Source organism: Zalophus californianus, chromosome 3 (assembly GCF_009762305.2).
Source record: "Zalophus californianus isolate mZalCal1 chromosome 3, mZalCal1.pri.v2, whole genome shotgun sequence".
In the NCBI taxonomy this organism is placed as follows: domain Eukaryota; kingdom Metazoa; phylum Chordata; class Mammalia; order Carnivora; family Otariidae; genus Zalophus; species Zalophus californianus.
In genome coordinates this window covers 72,136,910-72,156,927 of record NC_045597.1, presented here as the reverse complement: position 1 = coordinate 72,156,927, position 20,018 = coordinate 72,136,910, and the positions used below count along the sequence as shown (strand labels likewise).

At 47.1% G+C, this 20,018-nt stretch overlaps 1 protein-coding gene across 8 annotated transcripts in view; it reads left to right on the top strand.

The window, feature by feature from the left end:
• Positions 1 to 20,018, top strand: part of MTUS2 (microtubule associated scaffold protein 2) — a 594,294-nt gene that overhangs the window by 549,741 nt on the left and 24,535 nt on the right. For all 8 annotated transcript variants that reach the window (XM_027590976.2, XM_027590979.2, XM_027590973.2 and 5 more), the window contains one exon: positions 18,860 to 19,074. In XM_027590976.2, coding sequence (XP_027446777.1) covers positions 18,860 to 19,074 — 215 coding nt within the window. The remainder of the gene's footprint in view (positions 1 to 18,859; positions 19,075 to 20,018) is intronic.

Sequence of the window (20,018 nt, the reverse complement as noted above, 5' to 3'; positions counted from 1 at the left end):
ATAAAAATGTTCACAAAAACATTCATCATACTTAATGTAATTCCACTGCCTTTTCTCCAAGTCAACAATCTGAAAAAAAAATTGACGAAGGCATTTCCTACTTTTCTGTAAGATTATTCTCCTCAGTGATGTTCTAACTCAGAAGGTTTCTTAGGGGAAATTTTAAAGCACTTTACTTTAGATAATAAATCATTTAATCTAAGGAAGCAACCTCACTGTGTACATACATTCACAGACACACACACACATCCAGACATAAAGAAAGTGTGCATCAAAACACATTCAGCAGAGGCCTGTTGGAATGACAAGGGCCTTCCCTTCAGTCCCCTCACTGTTCTCTTTGGGGAGAGCAGGACAATTGCCCTTGGTCCCATTGATAAGGAGTTTTGTGTAGATCCCTGAGTTCACCAGACTGCTGGTCAGGACACAGCTAGCAGGCAAAGGCCATGCCAGTTATTTCACCAGTGAGAATTTCACATAAAGGATTGTTAAATAGGCAACCAAAAAAGGCAAAACAAGAACTCTGAGGTGTCATGGAGGTAGCAGCTAGGAAAAAGCTGCAGGTACTCAGAAAGAGTTTAAAATGATTAAAACTTAGAAGCTTGGATAAGGCACTTCACAGAGCTGAGCCTTAGACCTCTGATGGGGGGCACTGGTCTCTGAGATGGAGGAGGAGCTCCTGGGCTGAGAGCCAGACCAAAGAGAGCCCAGTGTCTGGGGAGAAGCTGGGAGAAGAGACTTCCAAGCAAAGGAAACTGCCAGTGCAAAGGCCCTGGGGTGGGAATGTGCCTGGACCAGCAGTCCTTGCTCTTTGGCATCAGAACCACCGAGAGAGCTGGGGAAGCAGATTGCAGGGCCTCATCCCCCCCAGCCCCCCACTGAGAGTTTCTGACTCAGCAGGCAGGAGGTGGGGCCCAAGAATTAGCATTTCAACAAGTGTTCCAGTGCTGCTGAAGCTGCTGGTATGGGGATCATACTTTGAGAACCACAGTCCTCAAAGTGTTCAAGGAGTGGCAAAGAGTGAGCACGGAGAGAGGAGTAAGAGCCAAGGTCCGGAGGCCGCGGGGCCCAGATGCTGCCAGACCTAGTGAGCCATCATGGTGACATGGCCTCTGCCCTGAGCGAGGTGAGGGCTTCGTGCAGAGGGGCAAGTGCTGATATACAGTCTTCAAGGATTCTCTCTGGCTGCCACCTTGAGACTGAAGATACAAGGCAGGTGCTGGAGTGGCACATCTGGGGACTTTCCAATAACCCGGAGGAGTGATGGTGGTGGTTGCAGCCAGGTCAGTGGCAGTAAGGAGAGCAGAAGTGGCCAAATTCCAGACGTATTCGGGAGGTAGAGCCCACACTGCCTGATTGCAGGGATTTAAAAAGCAATGGGTGAAAAAAAAGAAATGGAGGCAGGGACAGATTTTTACCTGTTTTGTGAGGACCTAGACTCTGAAGAGTACGAAAGGGGTATGTAGCTAGAGGATGGCATAGGAAGGAAGAGTGTGCTTTTGTTCTGCTTGTTAGAGATAAGAGCCACTCAGGCATTTGTAGAGGCTGTGCACATGGAGCCAGAGACTGAAAACCCTAGGGAGAGAAGGAATAGCAGGAATGAGGCTCAAGAGAAACCAGGAGGGTGTGGCAGCCTGAAGGATGTCCCTGCCCTAATTCCCAGAACCTGTATGTCCCTTCATGTGGTAAAGGGACTTGGGAGTGTGAATAAGTTAAGGACCTCGAGGTGGGGGGATTGTTCTTCTGGGCCCAAGGTGATCATAAAAGGCCTTAGAAGAGGGAGGTAGAGAAGAGATTTGAGGATGCTCTCTCATTGACCTTGAAGACGGAGGAAGGGGCCACGAGCCAAGGAATGCAGGCAGCCTCGAGAAGCTGGGAAAGGCCAGGACACAGATTCTCCCCTGGAGTCTCCAAAAAGGAACCAGCCTTACCAACACCTTGGTTGTTAGCCCAGTGAGACCCATTTTGGATTCACAGAACTGTAAGACCATAAATTTGAGTTGTTTTAAGCCATTAATTCTGTAGAGGTTTGTTACGGCAACCACAGGAAATGAAGGCAGGGGGTGGAGATAGAAGAGTGAGGGAACTAATCATCAAGGAACGCTACCTCCGACAAGACCTAATCTTCCAGAGAAAAGATTCATTTTTTACGTTTCAGGGTAAGAAACATTAGGGCTCCATGCCTGTTGACCTCAGTTTTCTCAGTGAAGTAGAATTCGAGGCCACACGCCCAGGGAGGGCCTTCTATGGATGAGGAAGTTGAAGCAAGCAGAGAGGTAGCTAACTTGCCTGAGATCACACGGCCAAAAACAACAGAGGCTGGATTCAAACCCAGGCAGTCTGACCCCGGAGCCCACCCTCTTGACCACTTCACCACATAGCTTCTTCTGAGCAGCAAAATGAGAGCATTTGAAGGGATCAGTGTTGGGCGGTGGTGAAGGCTAAGTTGGAGCCACCTCTGGGCCTCCAAGGCCCAGTAAAGGGCATGGCAGTGACCACCATTGTGGAGTGCTGGTGGGGCCTGCAGCTGCTGGCTCTGGGAAAGAGCCAGAGGCCATGGTACTGGACAGGCCATTCATGGGTATATGACAGGTACTTGCTGGAAGGCTGGGAATAGGTGTGGAGAGGAGGCTACAGGGAGGTGCCAGCCTCCATACTGCCCAGGGTGCATGATGCGAGGGGATAGGGTCACTTTGATTCCAACTACGAGGGGAAGAAGATGGGAAGCCCAGGCAGGAACTTTGAAGGAAAGTCAGTATCCTTAGACTCAAACTAGCTAGGAGGGCCTAGCCTCAGAGCGAAGTCTGAACACACAGGCTCAAGGTCAGCAAGGGGAGCTCAGGCCAGGTGAGAGAAGACAGACAGGTGTGTATTCAGACAGGCAGATGGCTCAGAATGGCAGCGATGAACAGCTTCCATAGCCAGGGATAGATACCAGACAGGTGGGAAAGGCTGTGGGTCTTCCACATACCAGCAGAGGCAGCACTACTGAGCACTGGGTCTAGGGCCTTGCTACTCAAAGAGTGGTCCCTAGACCAGCAGCATCCTCGACCGGCTGGTGGCATGTTTGAAATGCAAACTCTCAAGCTCCACCCCAACCTCTGAATCAGTGCCCACAATTTTAAAAGATCCTCAGATGGTCTGTATTAAGTTTAATACAGAAGCACTATTGATAGCAATGGTTCTCAACGTGCAGTGCTTAGACCAGCAGCATCCGATGTATCACCTGGGAACGTGTTAGAGATGCAGATTCTCAGCGCCCGCCACCCCACCACCAGACCCACTAAATTGCAAGCCCTGTGTGTGGTTCTGATGCCCACCCAAGTCCCACAACCCCTGGCTTAGGGTGGCAGGATCCTGTGGTAGCATGGCCTTGAGATTGCCACAAACGTGGACTGACTTGTTTCTGCTGCTCAGGCTCCTCTAAAACAGGATCACAGAGTGGGGATCTTGCCTACTTCGTAGAGATTTTGTGAAGTTGAGTAACCTGTCCATGTAGAGCACTCAGGAGCGCCTCCAGCCCATGGAGAGGGCTCAGTACCTGTTAGCTGTGATACCATCCACAGTGTGCCTTTCCCGTTCAGGTGTGCTTTTCCTTCCTTTCTGCCTGAGACCTCTTTCTGGAAAACTCGAAGAGAAAGAAATGTTTGCATCTTCTGGTACCTCATGCGATGAGAAGCCCCTCTTCTCTGTGATTCTATTTTTAAAAACAGACATGTAATATTTTCACCAGCCAGTAACAAAAAGGGGGACTTATCTCCTTGGGGATTCTAAGAAGATCATTGTCACGCACGTCTCTGCTAATGAGGACCGCCGTCGGCCACCCTCGGGTCCATTATGTAAGATGGACATGATCATCTCGGGCTTTGGCTTTGATACAGCAGTCACTCCTCAGCCTCTCGTGAGACACAGGACAGTGGTGTCAGGTCCTTATCTGATAACTGTGTCCTCAAACAATATGTACTTACGGATGCGCAGCAAACCAAAGCAGTAATAACAAACATCGTGAAAATAATTTTTAGCTAGGGCAGCACTTACCTTCTACACCCTCATTGAGTACCCAAGTCTTACCTTTAGTAGTCAAGTTGGGCCTGCTCCATCTAGATATATGCATGGAATGTGTGTTTTTTTATGCTTTGTCCCAGCCAAACATTCATGAAGTGTGTAAAATACACCCCCTCAAAAACAATCAACAGCTAATATTTGTCACTAATCATTTATCCAGTGATTAATAGAGACCAGGTGCGATGCTAAGCACCTACTCTGAAGTATTCCATTTAAACCTCACACTAACCCTAAGAGGTAGCCTCTGTGTGATCCCCATTTTACATAGGAGGAATCTGAGGCTCAATGAGGTTAATCCCCTGGACACAAGCATCAGCTAAGAAGCTCAAGCCCAAGTCTGTTGGACACTACAGCTCATGCTCCTGCCACAGAACTTGGAGGAGGTCTCTAACCCAGCTCTGTGTAAAGACAATAAGAGGATTAACCAAGAATGACAGAATAACTGAGGAACTTCCTTAACTGCAAGTATGTCATAACTTGTCTTAAGAGCTACAAGGTGGAATCTGATATGAATCTCCAGCTGTCCCCTACTGAGGACACCTGTAGCCTTATTGAGGCCAGCTGGATGGCTCCTCCACCCTAGCTGGGATCCTGCTGACCTAGTGCTAAGCCCCACGCTGTCCATCTTCAGGCCAGTATGTGCTAAGACTCCCTGTCTCTCCCAGTGCCCTCTGAGTTTGAATTTGCTCAAAGTCACTTTAAGAACCACCTATATCTAGCAGATGCATCCCACTGAGGCTTGTCACGTATAGCAGGCACTGCACGGGCCGCTACCACCTGACTCGCTCCTTATTTATTGCCAGAGATAGTAACCCCTTCGTATCTCCATCATCAAGGAATCTTCTGTCTTTCTCTAATAGGAGGGACTGTGCTCATGCGCAAAGGTTCTCCACAATCTCTGAGCAGCAGAGGGAGGTTGGGCAAGAAGCCAAAATAAAAGTACCCCCCTTCACATCACATTGTCCAGCAACACAGCTGTCTTGGTATTTTCTGCATTATTCTATGAAATGGCACAGGTGCATGTATCTCTATTTGTATACTTTATACCTGGCAATCAGGTAGGCTGCCCTTAAAATTGTAACCTTTTCATGATATTGTTGGGTTCTGTTTGGGATTACACACCCAGCCCCTATTTCCTACCCTGTAGAGGGGTCAGTGTGATTCATCGTCTGGTCTCACCTAGATTTTATTTTATTTTCTCTAACTTGCTGTTCTTTCCATCTTCATATTCTGAAGCTCATCAGTCACTCCTCCTTTTACTCGACCAGCTCATAAAGCCAGACCCACCCCCATCCTCCATGCTGACTCCTCAGCCCACCTCACAGCCTGCAGGCCTGGTGCAGGTGTCTTGGTCTAGACTGGCTGCTTCAGTGCCACACATCCTCACCGAACGCTAAGTGTGGACAAAGGGCGTACTTGTAGGTTTTCAGTCCTGGGAATTTTTACTATATCAATAGCCTTGAAGTCAGCTCCTTACTCACCTAGCAGTTGTGTGCTCAGAGAGAGGAGCGCCACTAAGGATGACATCTCACCTCCTGCATGCCCTCAGGTACCCCATGGACCTCAGACAGCGCTTCTCATAGGAATCTCCTGGGATCTTGGTCACCCGCAGGTTCTGATTCAGTCAGTCTGAGCTAGGCCTGGGCTTCTGCTTTTCTAACAAGCCCCCGGGTGAGTGGACCACACTCTGAGCAGGAAGGCATCAGCACACCGCCTGGTGAGGGCCAGCCTTGAGCCAGCCAGACACTATGCTGGGTGCTTCACACATAAACCATATTTCATCCTGGCTCTGCTCTGTGAGGTACAGCTGTCTTCATTTTTTATTTGAAAGTCATTTTTCTGAATGTTCCCTCAGTTTTGGTGACTATAGATTAGAACAGTCTGCATGTTGGCAAGAAGCCGCCACCATGGATGTCATGATTCCCTTGGATACAGCGAGGTGGCTGTTCTATGCAAGACACGTCCCAGGGGACACTGTTGCCAATTAAATGGGGTTCACCCCTACGGTAGAGACACCAACCCAGGAACCGGGATAACTTGGAGTCTGAAGGTGAGAACACTCCAGGCATCCTGAAAGAGGAGTGGCTTCCCATGCTGCCTTCTCCTTGGCTGGCTGACTCTGCAGGAAGTGATCCCTCAGCCTTGTTCAAGAAAGCACGTGTTTATGGAAAGCTGCCTGGCGTTGTGCTAAGTGGTGTGGGAGTCCACTGATAAAGGCAACAGGGCTAGCCAGGGCATCAGGCAGGTATTTCCATTAATCCTAAACCCACTCTTGGGCAATTGCATATTGCCTAAAAACTTTGCTTCTTCTGTGTCTGTGCCTAAAAATTCGCAGATAGGAAGAATTTGAGGTGGTCCATTTTGTTCCTTAGAATTGATTTGATGTATTTGGTAGTAATGAAGAGAGGCTGAGATGAGTTAATAGGGAAATGCCCATCTTTTAAAAAATTAACTCCTGAAGATTTAAAACATTAATCCTCCATTCCTGTGAAAAAGTAAAGGCAATAAAGCGTTGGACAGAAAATAAAAATGATCATAGGTCTGGGAAAACCTCAGAAAGCTATCTCCCAAATCCTGTGAAGAACACAGAATACCCAAGGCCCGGTGATGCATGCATTTGACAACCTGAAGGAAGAAATGAATATATTTATGCCGATTACTGCCAAATGCATTAAAATACGTTATCTAGTGGCCGGTTGATCTTCATACCCACCTAGGAGTGGGGGCCACCCAAACTCTGGAATAGAAGATTGAAGTTAGCAACTTGCTATAGAATAGGGTCACTCCAAGCTGTGGAGCTTCTTTAAGGATAGGGTCCTGGGAGTTCATTTTCTAGAAATCTCTGTAGGTCAAGTTCTCCACAGTGAATAGCAGCCCAGAACTTCAGCTTATGCTCTGTTTAAACATTTTTCAGGACATTATTAACAGTTCCTTCTAAAAGGGATGTTCAACATGGAGAGGATGTTACTTGTATAATTTATGTAACAAGTACTAATTTAAGATAAAATTAAAGGGTCATCTTTTCAATGCCATTTTGCAAGGAGAAGAAAAAACTAAAAGCAGTGAATACTCCCTGCAACCACACAAAGCCATTACCTGTCCCATCTAAAGCTGGGCCTTCAGGACAGTCGCTGTGGAGTGTGTTAGATGAGCGTGTGCCCTGGAGATGCCTTTAAAACTCCGCAAGCGCAAATTAACCTGGAGGAAAGAAAGAACCGACTCTGTGCAAAAACCATTTCCCCATCAAGCCATTTCCTCCTGATGGGCAGTAATGTTATTAGTTCTCATGTAGATAGCATTGTTTTGCTTTTCAAAACATATGATTATAACCACCCTCTTAATTCCATTTCCTCATTTGCCTCCATAAATCATCCTTGTGTTTTTCTCCTCTCACACCAAGAAGCTTACCTATACACATTGCACATTATATTCACCTTCGGGATCAGTCAGTATCCATTTGTTGAAATGCTCATCCTTTGTCTTAAAGAACACATACAAATGGCACGAGGTATTTCTTACTGTGAAAGAGTCTTACTAACTGGGATTTCTCTATCTTTTTTCCTTATATCTCTTTGTTTCCCCTTCTTCCAAAATGTAAGGCAGAATAGCAGTCCAGTTATTACTGGAAAGAGCACTCTCGAGATTCCCATGGATCGAATCCTGACTGTCCCTCTCTAGCTGTGTCAACGTGGACAAGTGACTTCACCCCTCTGAACCCCTGTTTCCTCTTCTATAAAATCAGAACAGAAATGCCTGCTTTGCCCAGCTTTGAAATTTGCTGGGAAGATTAAACAAGGTAGTATTGTGCGCTAAAGAACTTTATAATGAAAACACATACAAATGCCAAGCATTGATATCACTCTTAATGTCTCATGTCATGGAGATGAGTGATTGTGTACGTTTTTCCTACAGATGAAGTTTATATCTTTAGGGGACCATGCGGGGGATCATAACAAAAAATGATGGGACACCTGGGTGGCTCAGTTGGTTAAGCGACTGCCTTCGGCTCAGGTCATGATCCTGGAGTCCCGGGATCGAGTCCCGCATCGGGCTCCCTGCTTGGCAGGGAGTCTGCTTCTCCCTCTGACCCTCTTCCCTCTCGTGCTCTCTATCTCTCATTCTCCCTCTCTCAAATAAATAAATAAAATCTTTAAAAAAAAAAAATGATATACTCTTCCCTGTCTTCTTCAGGGGAAGACTCTTCTTGATGACCTGGGTCACCATTACAATATCCATAGAATTCTAGAATGCTAGGACGGAAGAGGGCTTAGCACTCAAAGTGCCCGTAGTAATCGGTCTGCGAGGACTGCTGTAGCAAAACACCACAGACTGGGGGCCTTAAGCCACAGAAATTTCTTTCCCCATAATTCTGGAGGCTGGACATCCAGAGCAGGGTGCCCCAGGGTTGCTTTCTGCTGAGGCCCCTCTCCTTGGCTTGCAGGTGGATGTCTTGTTGTGTCCTCACCTGCCCTCTGAACATGTGCATCTCTGCTATCTCTTCCTCTTCTTAGAAGGACATCAGTCCCTCTGAAAAATCCTTATTTTCACTTAATCACCTCTTCAAGGTCCCTATCTCCAAAAGCAGTTACATCCTGAGGTGTACGGGGGGCTAGGATTTCAACATATGATTTGGGGGATCAGGGACACAATTCAGCCCAGAACAGTGCTGTACACAACCTCTTCATTTTATAGATGAGAATGTTGAAACCCAGAGAGGTTGAGCAAGATGCTAAAACTCCCACAGCAGGTGTCCACAGAAGCTGGAGCTGAGCCCCATCTGGAGGCCAGTGCTCCTCCCCCGGCCCCCCTGCTTCCCCTTGAAGGCTGCTCGCTGCCCGTGTCCCCTCTCCTCCCCAGGCGCCACGCTGCTTTCCCCCTGGACTTGCGCTTCTCCCCTGCGCCCCCGGCCCCCACCACCATCCTCACCTTCTGGTGTGTGGGAACTCTGCTCTTCAGGGTCCAGGGCGCAGGAAGACTTGTTCACTATTAGTCCTGGGTGGAAGTGTCCGTGGTGCGGAGGGGGCTTTAGTACAATGCTTTGGCACATCGTGACATGTGTTTGGGAATCTTGAGGTCTCTTATACATCATCATCCAGTTTGAGGGCTGTGGTCCCAAAGTTTGACCCACCGGTAAGTAAAATGTTCAGGCACTTTCAAACACACCTTGGGAAGACACCTTTAAGTCACATAGCTGTCAAAACTCCTAACATCTGGAAAATGCTTTTTCTCTTAACACGGCCAGATCTTGCGGATTCTTCCAGAAACCATGTCCACCCCCGCAGGGAGAAAAGCACGTCTGTCAAACTGCCCCTATTCCCTGGGAGAGATTTAATAACTAGAGTCTATCCCGAGGTGTCAGGCTTTGAACACCTCAACACTTTTGTAAAATAGACCACAGCGTACGAACCACCCTCATACAACGCCTCATCGTTCATCATTAAAGTGGCTTGTCAAAATTCAGGGTCCTGAGTTTTGTGTTTTTCAACAAAATCCAGGAAAGCCCTTCCTGAGTACAGTGGACCAGAGGAGAATCCCCCCAGAGCATTTGTGAACTGCTGGCCCTCAGATGTGTATGAATTCATCTATGAATCCAGGAAAGGTTTGTTTGGTGCCTAATGCCTGGTGTTTCTTCCCAGGGGGACTCCTCCTATGTTCCCATCTCCTGAAATGGCACCACCAGCCCCCGCTGCTCAGACCGGTCGCCCGACTCATGCTTCCCGACTTCCCTCATCTCCCTCCTGCACTCCACGAGCACGTCAAGGTGGCTTTGCCTCCCAAATGCAGCGCACATCCATCCATTCCTCAGCCTGCTGTAGCCTCAGTCCCCGTCACCATGAACTCCGCCTGGACTCCACACGCACCCTCCTCATTGTTTTCTTGTCCCTGCCTCCAGCACTCCGTTCTCCACACAGCTGCCAGAGGGATCTTGTAAAAGCTTCCTTGGCCCTTGTTATCCCCTCTTTGAGACTGTCTGCGCTTCCCACTGTACCAGAGCAGACCTCCAACTCCTCCCCAGAGACCACAGGCTCTGTATGACCTGACCCTGCCTGTCTCTTGAACTTCACCTCCCTCCACTCTCCCTGTCACGGACACTCGAGCCCCATGGCAGTCCTTCTGTTCCTTATGTACTCCGAAACGTTCTGGGCTCAGGACCTTTGCATTTGCGGATCCTCCACATGAGACGCCCTCCCTCCAGCTCTCGGCGCTCTGCCTCTTTCTCGTCATTCACAGCTAACTGGGTGCTGTCTTCCCAGAGGGACCTCCCTTGTCCATCCCAGCTCCGCCTAACCTGCCCTTTCCTGGTCCTTTGCTAGCGCCGTCCTTCTTTTACTTCTCTGCAGTTATTGAAAGCTTTAGCTATCTAAAATGTTGCTATTTAAAAGTTTTGCTCATTTTATTTATTTGCCCCCATGACCGTGTCTTGTTCACACTGTGCCTAGGATGGGGGGGGTGTGTGGCACACGGCGGGTGCTCGGTAAGTTTAGTTACTGTCTATTGACTGTCGGCCTGCCTACGGATAGGACCCTGTCCCCCTGGTAGGGACACAGACAGGTAAAGAGATGCAATTCAGAACAGTGAGCACCTGCTCTGTCGGGCCTAGCCCACTCGCACGGTGGCCTCGGCCCAGGCAGTTGCCCTTTCTCAGCCCCCGCCTGCTCCCTGCAAACGGAGATCATCAGGCTCTTACTGGACACCTAATAGGGTTACAGTGGGTAATAGAACCCACCTAGGTGGTGCCGGACATGTCGGGTGCAGGCTGTGATTTCCACAGCGCGAGTGCCCATTCTGTCCCCAGGCCCCGGAGGCGCTGCCCGGACCGGCAAAGCTGACAGGAGACCCAGGACTCTCTCTCTGACTCCTTCTGCCTCATTTCTACTCTGTACCTGAACCTTTCGTGTTCCGTTTCCAGCCCCTCCTTTTCTCTCTCCTTGACATTTTCATCAAAAGGAAGCTCTTACAGAGAAACTGAGGGTAGGGCTGTGAAGGACAGTGTGGCCAGGACCCCGGCAGCGTGTTTGCAGACCAATCCTGTTTGCCTCCCGCCTGTCACGGTGATCTGACAAGTGTAGACAAAGGCATTCGCCACCAGAGGGCATGTTTTCAGGCAGTATGGCTCTCCCTAGTGGGCACTGGTTTGTTACGGAATCACTGCCATCCAAAAAACCTCACAGCATGAAGATGCTCATAAACTTTAACCCCGTGTAATTCCACTCTTGGGGATTTATCCTAATGAAAAAAGCAAAATAATATATGAGTGACACAGACCAAATTTCCAGCAATAAGGACATATCAACTGTAGTGAGAATCTAAGGTAGCCATGAAAATGCATCTGCAATCACGCATCTGCAACAACGATGAAGGGATGATACAACTGAAAGTTTCATCTTTTTTGTAGTGAGATTATGGGTAATTTTTAATTTTTTTTCCTTGAAAGTTATGTCTGTTTAATTACCCCCCACCTCCCAAAGAAACAACTTCATCATCTCTGTAACTGTGGGATCCCCCTCCATCTGTATGTGACGACGGGGACTGCATTAGTTACGTGGGGCTGCACTTGCCGAGTCCTGCAGGCTGGGGGGCTTAAACAACAGAAATCCATTTTCTCACGGTCCTGGAGGCTGGTAGTGCTAGACCAAGGGGTTGACAGACTGGTCATTCTGAGGCTCTCTCCTCTTGGGTTTTACAGATGGGCACCATCTCCCTGTCACATCATTTTCCTTCCATAGGCGTCCGTGTCCTATAAAGACACCAGTCATATTAGATCAGAGCCAACCCTAATGCCCTCGTTTCAACTTCACTGCCTTTGTGAAAATCCTGTCTCCAAACATGGTCACATCCTGAGGTACTGGACATTAACACTTCAACATATGAATTCAGTGACTATTATAAGACTTATATACTGACATAGAACATACTAGTATACTTACATACTTGTTATGTACTTATTATATACTTATTATGTACTTATTAAGTATATTAGTAAGTAATATGCTTACTGTTAATACTTATACTATTATAATACTTATATACTGTATAAATACTTATTTATACAGAGTATCATTTCTTTATTTATTTTAAAGATTTTATTTATTTATTTGTCAGAGAGAGAGAGAGAGCACGAGCACAAGTAGGGGGAGCGGCAGGCTCCCCGCTGAGCAGGGAGCCTGATGCGGGGCTTGATCCCAGGGGCTCTGGGATCGTGACCTGAGCCCAAGGCAGGCACTTAACCAACTGAGCCACCCAGGCGCCCCTCATTTCTTTATATTTAGATGATTTTGTAATTGTTACAGCTAAAGCACTCCCTATGATGCAAAAGGCAGTGTAATATTATTCCTTACACTTTTGTCATGAGCTGTAGAGCCAGAACTGTGTTTACCCATCTTTGCTACCTCTTTGGCAAAACAATAAAAAGTTGCAATTATTCAAAAGACATTTTGGGCAATTGTTTAAAGAAACTTGATCTTACTCACTGAGTTCTCCTCTCAGTTGATTTATGAGCTGTGGTCCTCACAGTATGTTTTTACAAATGGTGCCACAGCCGTGTCCTCTGCCGGTGTCCCAAGGATCGCTACATCTTCATGTGTCATGCTCATGAGCTGATAGATCGGTATCGTTGTATTATGTATGTCTGAGGATGTGCTAAATGCAGCTTTAATAATATTATATAGTACTATAATATATATATATATACACATACACACCACTGTATATATTCTTACATACATCCCCCTATATGTTCAGTTATTTAAAACTGCACAATAGATTCTAATCCTGCTTTTGCTTCTCAGACTCATGCTTGTGAGTTACAAGTGTTATATTTTCTTAGCCAATCAAAATCCTGTTATTCTTGAAATTATTGTCTCAACTTCCTAGGTTCTAAGGATTTATTATTATGGTGTTTGCCTCTACACTATGAAGTACCAAATGCTTTCACATGAATAGAAATAAAGAACGAATGAATGAAAGTAAGACTCTAGATGTTGTGTAACGCTACTAAATAAGCCTGCATTAATCTCTGTCTGCAAAATGCCCGAACAGATATATTTTTGAAGATTTACCAGAAGAAAGAGGATATTTATTTCTTTGGAGACTCCATTATTGGAGCTGTCCTCCTTGGGGCCCCAGCTGCTCTTCCTACCCAATATCTTCTGCAGGCGCAGGGCTTACAACATGGAGGCATGGAAAAAATAGAAGTATCACCTCGCTTGTACCTAATAGCGCCTGGGAATTTGGGGATTAGAGCTCTATGTGAAAAAAATGATTACTTTGCCACTTTATAGACAGCAAAACTGAGGCCTTCACAGCTCATGGTTTAGTGCAGTTCAGGGACAGCTCTGGGGTGAAAATCAATCATCTCTGAGCCCCCAGATAGATTGCCAGGCCCATGAATCATCCTGCCACTAATATAAATAAAATAGCAGTAGATAGAAGAGTCTTGTTAATTCTGACCACGGGATACCATAACCTTTTCAAACCCTGTCTTCTTAATTATGATAGTAATTTTTTTAAAAGATTTTATTTATTTATTTGTCAGAGAGAGAGAGAGCACAAGCAGGGGGAGCGGCAGGGAGAGGGAGAGGGAGAAGCAGGCTCCCTCCACCTGGGAGCCTGATGCAGGGCTCCATCCCAGGACTCTGGGATCACGACCTGAGCCGAAGGCAGACGCTTAACCACCTGTGGTCAAATCCTGCTTTTGCTTTTCAAACTCATGCTTGTGAATTACAAGTGTTATATTTTCGCCACCCAGGCATCCCGATTATGATAGTACTTTTTAAATGTTTTTTTTTAACTTTTAAAACATGTGAACAAATAATAGGGGTTTTTTAAATTAAATGCTTATTGTTGCGGGTGTTCACTGGGCAGTGAGTCCTATAATTAAACACACAATCTCCCGAGGGAAGAGAAGTGGAAATACGGATACATTTTCATTACAAACAGAATTACACCATCACACTGTTTCTGCATCTTGCCTTTGTTTGTTTAACAATATGTTACAGGTATCATTCCATGATGGCACAAAAAGATTTACCTTATTTTTTACTGGTTACCTATACTGCTTTGTATATAGGATTTGTCCTATATGTATATTGGATTTATCATTTCTATAACTAGCCCACACTACTTCCCTAAAGCAAATCCCGCTGTAGTAATCATCCAAGATCCACTTTGTGCACTTGCAAAATTGTTGGCTTCAAAGGCATACATCATGTCATTTCTTTCTCCAGTGTAACTGATTTGTTTTCATTTGTTTCTTTACCTTTTTATCTGTTTCATTCCAGCTACACAATCTGTAGAGTCAACTTACTGCCTTGATTTTCTGGAATTAACGACACTAATAAGACTACATAGTAAATAAAATTTTCCCATACAAAATAACATTTATCAAAACCCAAATTCATGATTAACATGTTTTATTATTTTCATGTGAGTTTTAGATGCTCAATCTTTCTCAGGTTACGAGGCAGTAAGAGCGGTTAAGTTCTGTCATACTCCGCATGTATCAGGGTGTGTGTGCGTGTGTGTGCGTGTGTGTGCGTGTGTAGTGTAGTGGTGGGGTTTGCATTTCTGTTTCATTTTGCCAGCATACATCCTCATCCTTCTTATACAGTTTTCAAATCAGAATATGACCTTTCCTCCTATAAAAACATCTACATTTTATCCTCTGAGGTATTTTCCCTGTCATGTTATTTTTTAAATTTTTTCCCTTTTTTGTAAAACCTTTATTGAGATAGAATTCACATACCTTACAGTTCACCATTTAAACTGTACAATTCAGTGGTTTTTAGTGTATCCAGAGTTGTGCAATTGTCACCACAGTCTGTTTAGAACATTTTCATCACCGCCCCAAAACACCCGTGCCCTTTCGCTGTCACCCCCAAATGCTCCTGTCCCTTGCATGTAAATGTTGAGAGACATTTTTGCCCTCCAAAGCGGCTTATCCATCATATTCCCACGAATGGTCCATTGGATGCTACTTTCTTCAGACTCTCCCGGTTATCAGAATATTTCATCTTTCTCAGCCTTTAGTTGGAAATTGTTTCTTACTTTGGTTTCCGTGTACTTCATCACGAATGGTGCTGACTGTCATGATCTTTTGGCAGTTTGTGTCACCTGTCTGTGAACTGCTTTGTAGACCTACCTGAAATAAAAGCAAACATATTGTCGCTGCTTTGTCCCCATCCACTGGTTCATGCTATATGGGACAAAGACCACTATGAAGTCAGTCCACCCAAATTACGGAAACAAGAGTATCCTCCAAGGAGGCCTCGAGCACCCAGAAACCCTCCCTGGGGCTACCTCTGTATCCCCGGGCATCACCTAGTGGCATCCATCTTCGTTTTGTAGGATGAGTCCCGTCCGTCCCCCAGTGTGGGTACAATTACTGCTCCTCTGTTTCCCTCCATTTTTTAAAAAATATTTATTTATTTATTTATTTATTTATTTATTTATTTATTTATTTATTTATTTATTTTAGAGAGAGAGCACACACAAGCTAGGGGAAGGGCCGAGAGAGAGAAACTCAAGCAGACTCCATGCTGAGCACAGAGCCTGATGTGGGGCTCAGTCTCAGGACCCTGAGATCGTGACCAGGGCCGAAATTGAGAGCCAGATGCTGAGCCAGCTGAGTCACTCAGGCGTCCCTCTATTTGCCTCAATTTGACTTTGTCTCAATCCATCAATCACTATTTTTTAAATGGACATTCCATGGTTTTTGTTCTATGCTATTAAAAAAAAAAAAATCTAGTCACCCCAGGGGGTGCCTGGGTGGCTCAGTCAGTTAAGCGACTGCCTTTAGCTCAGGTCATGATTTCAGGTCCTGGGATCGAGCCCCGCATCAGGCTCCCAGCTCAGCGGGGAGTCTGCTTCTCCCTCTGCCTCTGCTCCCCTCCCCCACATACACACTCACGCTCTCTTGCTCTCTCTCTTTCTCAAATAAATAAAATCTTTTTAAAAATTAAAAAAATAAAATAAAATCCAGTCACCCCAGGTTAATCCTGTCTTTGTATATACCTTTTACCTGGTCTGTGGATCCTGATAGTTTTTTTCACCAGCTAAATTCCTTGGTGAAACCCCTACCAACTTTCCCTGGCTGGAGGGTCTTTGGGAAAAGCCAGAGCTAGGCTAATACAGCCAGTGAGCCAGAACTTCCGGGAGCAAGCATTTTCCCACTGCTGCTTCCAGACCTGAGCCCCTTTGGCCGATAGCTACTGTCAGGTCCTTTTCATAGGAACCGTAGCCTGCAGCGATCAGATGTAAGGGAGAACCCTCAACCTTTTTCCACCGTGACCTGATCACCAGGCACCAGAAAGCCTCGGACTGAGTCTGTTATTCATGCTAGTACTTGTTAGCACCCCCAGCAATCTGCCCTTTAGGTAAACCTCGCCCAGAAGATTCACTCGCGGTGGAGGTGACAACAATATTCAGGGGCATTCCTAGCATATGTGACGCTCTAGATGGACCATCTGTAATACTGCCTCCTCTATACCGCATATCATTTCCCGTATAACCTTGCAATAATCAGTAATAAGCATTATCTCCCTGACTCACTCCATACACAATTTAAAAAGAAATCTCATTTTTATTGATTAATATTCAAATGAGAACGCAATGCCACTTCTGTGATATTTTCTGCCAAACATGCGTGACCCGAATCTAGTAATGAGGAATTACCAAACAAACCAGGTTGAGAGACATTCTACAAAATAATAGCCTTTCGACTTTAAAAGTGCCAAGGTCCCGAAAGTCAAGAATAGACCAAGGACTGTCTCAGACTCAAGGAGAGTGAGGAGACCATACAGCTAAATGCAACTTGTGACTCAGAACTGGATCCTTTTTCTAGAAAGGATATTACGGGACAATTGGTGAGGTTTAAATGGGTCTGAGCACTGGATGGCACCATTGGATCAGTGTTGATGTCCTGATCTTAATGATCATATGGTGGTTATGTAGGAGAATGTCCTTGTTTGCAGGGAATATACACTAAGGAATTCAGGGTTAGTGAGACAACAGGTCAGCATCTTATTCTCAAATGGTTCAGGGGACAAATGTCATTTGTACAATAATTTGTACTGTACTTCCAAGTTTTCTCTGTGATTTTTATGAAATCAAAAATTATTTTTAAAAACCTCAACAGTAATTGTAGCAATTGTTTAGAACTTAGGCCAACAAAAGACTTTTTTGAGGAGGATTATTTTTCACTAACATTTTTCAGAATTGCTGGTACAAGGTAACGTTAAAAGGCAGAGGGCTTTCAAAGTCAGTTGGATTATTGCTATCAAATTCTCTAGGACAGTACGTCCTCTTATTGCCCGCACCTGGAGAGGACAGTGCCCACCATCCCACCCTGGGCTCACCCTGATTACATTGGCAGATCCTGCAAACGACAGTTGTGCATCGGAATCCTCCACCTGATGCTGGGACCTGGGACCCTGGGCCAGGTGAAGCAAGAGAACAGGAAGGCCACTGGGGTTTGTCTTAGGCTGCTGGGCTGGCCGGATGCTTACATACTGTCCACATAGGACAACGTGCCTGTGTGGTGTCCAGCCAATCCACCACTCACTTTACCAGTGGGGGAAAAAAATGTTTTTAAACATCCCAGCCTTGATTAAAGAACTTTTTTAGAGTCAAATGTGACAAAGAAGCCCTTGAATTAGCTGCCTCTTTAGGGTGGGACTTCTGATCACGGTGTTTCAGATGCTATCTCACTTACGTTGGGTGTGTATTCCTGATCATCCTCCCGCCCCAGGTGTAGATCCCACTTACCCAGCACTTATACCTCATAAAGTAGGTGACCATGTTTCCCCAGCTTGTAGAGCAGAGCGGAGGGCACTTGCGGAACGTGCGTGGTGTGTGCTTGCGCCTTTCTTTGTGTGCTGGGTATAAGCAACTCCATTTGACCTGAGCGTAGAAGATTGTCAAGCTGTTTTTCCTCCTTCTTGAAGGCAGTTTGCAGTGGAGGCAGCGATCTTTAAAATGGAAGCAGTCACTCCCACCTGCAGCCCAAGGGAGGCACAAACGCTAAGCAGAGCAGTGGCGGGGGCAGCAGGCTGGGCCACAGTCCCCATTCCCTGCCCGCGGCACAGGAAACACACCAGGGCTGTGCCGGGTGGCATGGGGGTATTGAGTGATTAGTCCTTCTGGGGGAGAAGACTGGTTGTTGGTGAAGCCCCATCACCCCTGCACCTTCTCTGAGGTAGCCCCACCTGGCATTTCAGCCCGAAGGGAACTGCCTTCAGTATCTGCGTGTCCTCCCTCCCCACCCCACCCCCCCATCCTGTCTCCAGCTTCCAGGTGCACTCAGATCCCAAACCTCGATGGACATGAGTCACCATGGACCTTGTGAAAAGTACATCCTGAGTTCTGCCCCAGGGGCTCTAACCCACTCAAGGTGTGCCTAGGAGCATGCATTTTTAACCAACGCCCAATATTTTGATGGCTGTGGTCTGTGGACTCTCAGAGAAACCCTGCTCTAGAGGGCTTGCGGTCAGAAAGCCCAAATTTGCCTTTACAGCTCTTTTCTCTGCACACCGGAGGACCTTGGGCAAGTCACCCGAGCTCCCTGGGGCTCACGTTCTCGACCTCAACACCCAGGGTCTGTTGTAAGGACCAAATGCAGTAGAAGGCAAAGCGCTTTGCAAACTGCGAAGCTCTACAGAAGAGTAAGAGAATCTTGCCCTGGTTATTACGTTAACCTTGGTGATCTGCCGGTGGGTATTAAAGACACTCGGGCTTGAAGCTTTTGGTGCCGCGTAAGCAGTTTTTCAAAAGGTGTTATTCTCCCCCTCCCTGCCAGCCTTCAACACAGCCAAGTGTGAGAAACTGCAAAAGGAGAAGGAGGACCTGGAGAGGCGGTTTGAGGAGGAGGTGCGGAGGCTGGGCTGGCAGCAGCGGGCAGAGCTGCAGGACCTGGAGGAGAGGCTGCAGCGGCAGTTTGAGGCCGAGATGGTGCGCCTGCAGGAGGAGCACCACGCGCAGCTGCTGCGGATCCGGTGTCAGCACCGGGAGCAGGTCAGTCCGCCCTCGGTGCTCTGTCTCAGGTGGAAGGTGGAGGGGTGCCGGCGCTGCTGCTTTTGCAAGAAGTCCTGCTCCGTAGGTGAGCTTCTGTCAAGTTCACTCTCCGACCTCATTTCTTCCTGCTGTCCCCCCTCACTTCGCCCCCCCCCCCCCCCGGGCCACAGCCACCCTGGCCTCCCTCCCGTGCCTTTCTTCCCAAGCACGCTCCCACCCTGGGGCTTTTGCATTTGCTGTGCCCTCTGCCTGGAAATCTCTCCCTCTAGACATTCCATGGCTCCCTCTTTCCGTCTCATCCAGACCATTCTCCGAAGTCACTTTCTCAGTGAGGCCTTTCTTTATCTAAACTTACAGCCCGTCCCCCACCACCTACCTGCTCTTCCTGTCCTGTCGCTACTCTAGTCGCTTATCGCCGTTGAATGAACTATAAATTGTACTCGGGTCCCCTGTTTCTCATCTGTATATTCCTTGGAGGGCGGTGGTAATCACAAGCAAACGCACCTAGCACTTGTAATGCACCAGGGACTGCTCTTAACTCTCTACCTATACTAATCGTCCATCCTCGCAACAGCCCTGCGACTTGGGTTCCGTTATCGCCCCCATCTTACGGGTGAGAAGACCGACTCCCAGGGGTTAAATAATCTGCCAGAACTCACAGGGCGGGACCTGGAAAAGCCGGGGAGGAACCCAGTATGCGGTCCAATGCGAAGTTTGAATTGTCGGCCGGGTCTACCCGCGCCAGATGTCTGGTGCCTGACCACCGTGCCTGCCCTCGGCATGCATCTGCTGAATGAAGGAACGAATTCCTCCAGTTAACCTCAGCCCGGCAGTCTTCGTAGAGAGGGTAGTGCTCCCTGGAGCCACTGAGGAGGATTCCCAGGGTCGTGCCGCTCCCCCAAGCCGGCTCCCCTCCGGGACTGTGGCTTGTGCAGCGAGACAGA